Raw genomic sequence first — 8774 nt, 5'->3', positions numbered from 1 at the left:
GTGGTATACATTATTATACATTCCATATACTAGTTTATACAAGTTATATATCATTATACGTGTATTGCACATATATACAATTAAAACTAAAGTTGAAATTTTATCTTTTTCTTAATTTTTCTCGAACAATCTACGTATAAAATCTATTTCCTTGTTGATTCCTCTGTCAAATTACGAATTTGATGCAAAAATTTTCAATTTTTAATTTTTAATCTCTGATATTTAGAATTTGAAAAAAAAGAAGAAAATTTAGGATTTTCGTGTTGCATTGTGGCTGATTTGTATTTTTATCAAAGGATTAAGATTCGAAGCAAGTCACGAGTGTGAAAAAAACTGATTGTATGAAGAAGGAACAATAACAGTAGTTAATTGTCTGAAATTAGCTATTTTTTCATACCTTAACCTATTATTTTGGACTATAAATTTGCAAAAAATGTGATTGGCCACTTGGTTGTAATGTATGTGTATTGGTTGTACTTAAGTGCAATTGTCTCTTATTTTTTTAAAACAACATGTATACACCTGGTATATAATACTTCTATTATACAATATTTCACATATATAGTATTGTATACAAAAATTGGGTTTAATCTCCTATGAACTTCTAACTCATGGAAAACATCACTAAATAGCTCAAAGCTTCACCAAATAGCTTCAAATTTTAACCACAACTTCCAAATGACATAACCCTAATCGTTAGTTTGTCAAAAATTTAGAACAAAGCACAAAACCCATTTATGAGTTTTCAAGCTTTTAAGTGAAGTTTTTAATTTTTTTTACTTTAATTCACCTAACGGTGTTTAAATATGTGATGATAAACATGACTATCACTCTCAAATAAATTTTTGGCACATAGGAGTATTTTTTTAATACCATGTTACTAGGTTAAAAGAAGTTTCAAATTATATGCAATATAGGCTAAATTATGTAAGAAAAAAAATCATAAGCTAAATTTGGTTGGGGAAATACCCCACCTATACTTCCTCGTAATTGTTTTTTCATGAATAATATATAATCTCTTGGCATCCCTTATAATTGTTTTTTAAAAGATCATATTAAATATTATTAAAATATATACTTCCTACTTAGAAACAAAAATATATACTTTGATACCGTTAGCTGAATTTGTGATATGAACCTTCCTACTTTTTTTCTTGAACAATGATCGTACAAATCAATAAATAGCTATATTTGTACTCTTGTGGTAAAATACACATAACACAAAAGAATAATTGAATATTTGACTTGATAAAATAAAAGCCTAATCTACAAAAAATGTTAATTTTTAAGACCACGACAATTGTGTAAAAAACTTGTTGCCCTTAAGCACACATGCAAATATATGCAGTCAATTAAGTAATAAAGTCATAAGTAAGACGAAGACTTAATATTAACCTTTAACTAAATTAAATTAATCTTAATGGATAAAAAATGTTCAATTGGTATGTTGAGAAGTATTGCTACCAAAATTGCAAAACGAATTTAAGGAAGTAATTCACACACTTGAATAAATTTGGAGTTCAATGATATTAATTGTATTTTTCTTATTCATCCTCATAAATACATAATTGAAAAACTAGAATTTTATTAATATTACAATCAATTACAAAGATAACGGTGCAATCATTAAAAAAAGAATATAATACATTCGGTAACTTCACGAGAAATTTTATTTGGTATATGAGACAATATTACAAGTCAGTGAAGACTTATCCAAATCCAAAACAGGCTTCCAAATCCAAACCCAAGGAAGTCTGTAATTATCCTTAGATAATAAATAGAATAAAAGGATGAATTTTGCACACTAAATAAACCTCCAGAATTGGGATAGAATACGGGCCGAGTTATCCTTCTCATTTTTGTACTTGTATATCCAAAATCCTCTACATGTCTAAACTTGAAATGTTGAAACAAATAGGCCTAATATGAATTTGATTCACTGATTTGCTAAGTTCTCCTCTCACATGAAATCATAATCATCATAACCATCATAAGCGTTAATTACTGCATCGTCATCTGCCCGATCAACTTGCAGCTGCTTCTTTTTTGCACCTGTAAAAAATAACTGTTTAAATCTCTGCCACCCAGCGTTGTCAACGGCGAAAAGCGTTAAAAAGCGCACAGGTTTATCAGGGCTTTAAGTGCAAAGTACAATTAAAGTGTGGGCTTTAGTTAAAAAATGTACAACGAAGGAAAAAATAAAAGTATATATGTAATGCAAGAAAAAAAAGTAACAAGTTCATTCATACTGATTTCCTTAAAATTAATAATATTTTTTAGCCAATTATATTTATTGTTTTGTACCACTCTATTCAAGATATAGAACTTATTGGCAATGAGGCGTGGGCCTTAGTGCCTTGCCTACGCTAAAGCACAGTTTTTAGTGAGGCGAAGCGCATACCCTGAGCTTTTTTGAGCTTCAGTGCTTAAGCGCGCCTCAAATGAGCCTTTAACAACACCGCTGACATCACGAATCAGTTTTACATTTCAAGCATATAAAAGTGGCCATAGTAATACCTGTTTTCTTCTTGCTCGTGTTCGCTTCTTTTTCTTCTTTAATCTTCTCGTTAGAAATTGTATTAACAGACTTGGAAACTTCGTTAGCATCTTGCCCATTCAATGCAGTCATGGACAGTCTCATAACATCCTTGAGCAATCCAATGTAATGGTAACTTTTCTACAAAAGGAAAGTAAAATTCCTGAGTTGAGCCGTAACGGTCAATAAATGAGGTAATCACAGATGCAACAAATTTGGCAAACCTCGTACGGTCGCAACTTGTGAGAAATAAGCTCAGCATATTCCAAGAAATCACTCTCAGATTTAGGAATGAAACTATCAAGGGTTTTATCATCGCCGCCTTTCTTAGCAAACAGTTCCGCTGTGGATCTATAATCAGCTTCTTCCACAAGCCTGTAAAAGAGAAATGCGATGAGGATTCGGGATGGCTAACAAGTATACATGTCACACGGCTCATATGTTCTGCAATATCTTGTCCATTGAGGGGATGACCACGTGATTATCCCAACAATCAAATTCAGGACACAGAACAAAGTTTGTTCTGATTTCAACTGCTTTCACATTCTAATATCAGGTACAGCAGATCTAACTTGCTTATTTTTACTAAATATACCGGTAAAAGATGGGCTGATGCTGCACATTAATCACATAGCAAGACAACATAATGGAAGACCATATCCATAGACGACAGCTTTTCTTTGCATAAGGATGATACATAGATTTACAGTTAAAAAAAGTTGAACGTACTGCTTGAAAAGTGGCAGCTCAGAATGCCAACCACATTAACCACCCAATCGACATACTGTAATTCTTTATGTTAATATATACCAGCAAAAGAAACATTATTTAGCAGTAAGAGTATACCATGTATTCCACTTTAAATAGTCTTTTCCCTTTTGCATAGTCTAACTAATATGTTGCCATATACAGCGGCAAGGTCCATGGGGCTTGAAACAGAAAGCGAAAAGTGAAGCACGCGTTTCTTTTAAGTGAAGTGCACAATTTACGAATTAATCAAAAATATCGAACACAAATGAATTTAGTAAATAATAATCAATTACAGTCGATATTAATCCAACTTCCAAAATTGACATTCAAAGAACCGGCTGCTTCTCTGTGATCACTTAGCACGTCAGTGTTTGAAGCGCACACTTCTTTGATGTGCATTGCTTCACCCATGAAGTGATAACCCCTCCCCTCACTTTGCATTGCTTCATCGAGCAACGCCTTTTACTAACACTGGTAAGATCCTATCGGTTAGATTACTGTGTTCTGTTTCTCGCCTTAAATAGGAGGCATGAACTACAAACATTAATAAAGACAATATATGCAAACTGCTTTTACCTTTGCTGACGTAGTTTTTCTGCTACTGGATCTAGAGGTACCTCCTCTCTATCAACTACTACTTCCTTGCCTTTTTCTTCCCTAGATTTTGCAGCAGGCTTGTTGGAGGCCTTCTCAACAGGCGGATCTGGTTTAGGCGCCTGACTGATTCAAAATATGTAAGTTCTTTTTTTTTTTTGGTCAATTCATAATATGTAAGTCGATGACACCAAGAAGTGGAACACATTCCATAAAGAGAGTAGCATCCAAGAGACATATCACCACAATATGAGAACCACAGAATTGATGTGAAGCAGGAGTACATCGCAAGCGATACTAGTGTACCCAAAACATAATACAATATTTTTAATGAACTTTCATCAAAAAAATAATTTAATTTTTTTTTAAAAAAAGTGTTAATCGCATAGGACTTCAGTCCTACCATTACCCGGGGTATTTAGAGTTTGCCTTTGACCAGGCAACCCAGCTTTTTTTCCCTTTGAAGTGGTAAATATATATATATATTGTTTTTGGTAATTTGAAGTGGTTTATATTATTGATGTTAAGAACACTATCACTAAGAAAGTGTTGTGATTACATCCAAAAGTTGGTAAAAAGGAGGGGGGAAAGCCTGGCTATCTATCTATACAATAGATTCTACGATCTGTAACATAGTTTCACTATCATCTATCCAGGCAACCCCAATTCTGACTTTGAAAAAATTAGAACAGCTAGATTTTGAAGGAAAAGAAACGAGAACAACAACATTCTCCACCACACTAAACAATATTATGGTACAGTAATCCTCTAGAACCTATGATGTTTTAGACTACTGGAGATAGGAAAATTCTTCTTTGACTCTACAAAGACGTCTGATACAAAAGATCTTTGCTTAAGAACCATTCTCGTATAGCTTCACTTAATTACTTGGAGGATCACTATATAAAATACACGGATATAAGCAATTTATTCAAAACAAATGGCATGCACTTAGCCTTAATGCATATCAAGTGATACACAAGCAATAAATCCAAAAGACACCACAAATTAGATTACACTTCAGGTTTGCCTGCAAAACATGCCAAAAATATGCACTCAATAGTCCCTTGAAAAAAGAGTCTTTTGCATCTATCTGTGAGAGGTTATTAATAGATATATCCATGCAGTGACACGAGGAACAGAAGCAAGATGTGTAAATGTCAGGAATTACACAAAAATCCAAAGAACACTTCCGAATTTTTTCAGAGACTTAGCGAACACCCTATTTCTAGGCAATTAATGCATAATTAGACACACATGGTTCAACAAATAATGAATACTGCAAGGATGTTCACGATATGGAAGCCATAAATCAATAACTCATTAACCCTACCGGAGTAGTCTCATCTTCATCTTCCCAAGAATCCTTTATATCATTATCATCCACATCTTCATCATCCCATTTACTACTTGGTTGATCCTTTTTGAGAAGATCTGGAATCTGTTCATCCTCTGAAATGGCGAATACTAGCTATTAATATCTACCGTGCAACAATGTGTCTCACAACTGTCAAAATTTGTCAAGAAAATTGAACATCGCAATTCTTCAATACAGAATAATATGTATAGTAAATGCCTAATGTTCATCACCGACACCCTTCAGTTGTTTAACCAAGTTGACACTTGACACTGATTCTGTACTTCTTTGGGTGATAGCTGTTTGTACACAACTATGGCACCAATAAATGCTTTAGCAATGAATCCAAGTGACGTGGCTTTAGTTCTTAATCACCCACAAGCATGTAGTGAGATTTTTTAATAGAATAATTATGGCATTAGCAGGTTATTGGATGGCCTTTATTCTCATAAAATTCTTAATGCAGCAGCAATGGCATTATCAGGTCATTAGATGGTCTTCATTGCCATCTTATTTTTCCCCAAGATAAGATGACAACGAAACCCTGTAAATATGAAACATACACGATACACTAGTATCCACCCCCTCCCATAATTTGTATCAACGCCCCCTCCTAGTAAACTTGGATCCTTATTGCATAATCACAACCACGTTATCCGATCAATCAATCAACAACGCCTCAATTCTAAACTAGTTGATATCTACTATATGAACCCGCTATATCCTATCTGCTCTATTCAGGCCCATGTCATTCCAATATTAAATAATTTGTCTTTTAAAAACAAAAATTAGGAGTTTTCTAAAACTTGAAGTCCTCTAAATATTACATATAATCCTACAGAACCATATAAATGTCTCATCAAACAAGAAAAACTTCAAACAAGCACCTAACCTGATGTAAGTGTCAAAAAAAGTAAGCGTTCTCTATAGCCTCAAATTTTTCATCCCCGTTGAACATTTAAGGTTGCACAACAGTTTCCACTTCATTAAATAAAATTTCCTTCTGTCCAAAAATTCTCTATCATCAATGGAAAAGGAAACGGGGACATGATAAAAAGTTGAAGTCTATCCAACACACTGCGAGTTAATCTATAGCCCAAAGAGAAGTACTGCTCCTTCCTAGTAGATAGTATTATTTCAACCTGTTGCACCACTCCTATCAACTAGTATCAGGCCACAAATTAGTCCAAATAAGTCTATTAATAGGACCCATTAATAGGTCTATTAATATGACCCACCTATTGCGGGTGGGAGGTAGTAGTTGTACCATGGAATTATTCGAGGTGCGCGCAAGCTGGTCTTTATCCGAGCTGCGCACAAGCTGGTCTTTATCCGAGCTGCGCGCAAGCTAGTTTCACCGCCGTTATTTTTTTAAAAAAAAGGACCCATTTTTCATCCTAGAATTCCAGCTAGCAATTCAATGTTGTGCCATTCAGTGAATAAATATTTTTTTTCAAATTTATATAAGTAAAATAGCTTCAAAAGAAAGAAGTATCATTTTCAGCTTTTCAGTTGCAACTCTTTCGTGCCATAAAAAATCATAGTATTGCGGCCAGAAAAATGACAAAAAAACCGGTATTTAAGCGAGGAAGGGTGAAGGGTAGAGGGGTGGGCCCATACTACAACTTATATAAAGTAATATCTTCAAACATCAGCAGAAATTAACTTTATTTCACAGGAAAATTAATTAAGGGAGTATTAAATAGAGAAATATCAACTTACCCCAATCCTCCATGTTTATTTGATAATCTTTGATCAACCAACTATATCAGATTGAATATCTGCATTAGCAGATAAGAAGACTTCACTCAGTTTCAAAAAAAGACCAAACCAGCCAAAATTCAAAAAGCACAAATTAGCGCCTAAAAAAAATTCAAGCAAATTATTGAATGTTAGCATTAGAACACCAAGCTGGATAATCCCACACAAATTGCCCGCAAATTATTGAAAATTGGAATGAAACTTGCCCAAATAGAGTGAAAAGGATATAGAGAACTCATACTGGAAAATACTTACCCGTACTTAATTATTAACTATTGCAATGCAACTGGCCCAAATAGAGTGACAACAACATCGAGAACTCATTCCGGTAAACTCTTACTCGTACCGGTGTTTACACCAAACCATACAATTTGACCTTTGCAGTTAAAAATTGAAGTGAGAATACATATATCTATATGAAAAACACATGTATTGCATTTATTGCCATGATATAAACACTTACTATGATGTAAACACCTAATGCGGATAAGTTTTCACTGCTATATATATATATATATATATATATATATATATATATATATATATATATATATATATATATAAAATGCCAAATTACTTAATTACACATAAAACATCAGCAATTAAGGGAAAAACAAGCACCTGTTTGATATTGCGGCCAGAAAATAAGTGAGCGAAGAGGAAGATATTGTTATAGATGAGTAGCTAAAGAGCTTTGGTATCGGATTCCACACAGCGAGGAAGAAGGAAAGTAAAAGAACACAGAATCTAGTCCGGTTTAGGGTTACTGTTCAACGGGTTTATAACCTTTTTTCTGGACCGGTTCTTATTTGACGAACCGGGTCGACTTATGAATGTGATTGATAAATACTTAACTAACAAAACGATACTCCACTAACTTCCCTCTATATAATCATTTCTCTTTTTTATTTTTGAAAATTTATATCAATATCTATCTTATCTATACTATATTAAAAGTACGAAACCTTTAGCAAAATATCGTTCGCTTTTTTTATTCTTTAAAAATAGATTTTACATTGGTGAAAATTGTAATTTAAATTGTTTCGCATCCGCCCTCTGTTCCTTCATCTCTGTTGTGCCCATGTGTGGATGCTAAGGCGGATGCCTTATCCCGACTTCACTACTAAGGGTGCACCAAATATAATTTTTTCTAGGTTCGCATCCACCCTCTTCTCCTATAGTTGGAGCACCTTTTCTTCATATTTTTACACTCCAAACATCCTAAATCATCACACACAACTCAATTAGTCATAAAATCAATAATTAACACATGTTGGGCATTTTTAATACCAAATAGCACTCAAAAGTAGTTAAAATGTTAGAAAATGAGTTAGTATCTCAAAAGAAAGTGTTCAAATTCTTGCTTTAAAATGTCTAGATTCATTTCTATTGGCATTTAGTGTTTCTTTATTATTGCTTGTAAGATTTTTGGTTAACTTGTACCATTTCTACCAATAATAAATCTTTGTCAGTTTATACTCCTAGTTTTATACTAGAAGAACTTGTTGAATACTGGGGATACATTCAAATCGGGTGAAATATCCTTAAAGTCAGTATCTTTGACACGCCTCAAGCTTTGAAGAATTTCCTACAAATTTCGTGATTACGTACTTTCCGTAAGATATACAACAAAAACATAGATAAAGTAACATTATAACATATAAAAATATGCCCTAATATCATCCCCTGTGTCCTCAATCCTCTTTAGTCATGAATCTTATAGGCAAACAAATCCAATTTGTCCTATCTTCAATTCATGGCGTAGAATAGGTGGCC

At 33.4% G+C, this 8774-nt stretch overlaps 1 protein-coding gene across 4 annotated transcripts; it reads right to left on the bottom strand.

The window, feature by feature from the left end:
* Positions 1-1561: 1561 nt before the first annotated feature.
* On the bottom strand, positions 1562-7756 carry LOC107799095 (uncharacterized). 4 transcript variants are annotated; one of them, XM_075229820.1, is made up of 8 exons: positions 7620-7756; positions 7254-7374; positions 6960-7018; positions 5214-5332; positions 3863-4006; positions 2761-2911; positions 2518-2677; positions 1562-2052 (listed from the first exon to the last, which is right to left on the bottom strand). In XM_075229820.1, exons 4-8 carry the CDS (start codon positions 5231-5233, stop codon positions 1961-1963), a joined length of 567 nt encoding a protein of 188 aa, XP_075085921.1. In that variant the 5' UTR covers positions 5234-5332; positions 6960-7018; positions 7254-7374; positions 7620-7756; the 3' UTR covers positions 1562-1960. The 4 variants fall into 4 exon arrangements, with proteins under 4 accessions (XP_075085921.1, XP_016477652.1, XP_016477654.1 ...); XM_016622166.2 differs by having other exon boundaries at positions 3863-4002; XM_016622168.2 differs by lacking the exon at positions 7254-7374 and having other exon boundaries at positions 3863-4002; positions 7620-7753.
* Positions 7757-8774: the final 1018 nt, after the last annotated feature.

Source organism: Nicotiana tabacum, chromosome 14, assembly GCF_000715075.1.
Source record: "Nicotiana tabacum cultivar K326 chromosome 14, ASM71507v2, whole genome shotgun sequence".
NCBI classification, from domain to species: domain Eukaryota; kingdom Viridiplantae; phylum Streptophyta; class Magnoliopsida; order Solanales; family Solanaceae; genus Nicotiana; species Nicotiana tabacum.
The sequence above is the reverse complement of the archived record's forward strand: the minus strand, read 5'-3'. Positions and strand labels throughout refer to the sequence as shown.

Coding starts and splice junctions, on each gene's coding strand:
- LOC107799095 (XM_016622166.2), bottom strand. Junction 2,912..3,862: donor GAAAAACTACGTCAGCAAAG/GTAAAAGCAGTT, acceptor TCTCTTTTACAG/GCTTGTGGAAGAAGCTGATT. Junction 2,678..2,760: donor ACAAGTTGCGACCGTACGAG/GTTTGCCAAATT, acceptor TTCCTTTTGTAG/AAAAGTTACCATTACATTGG.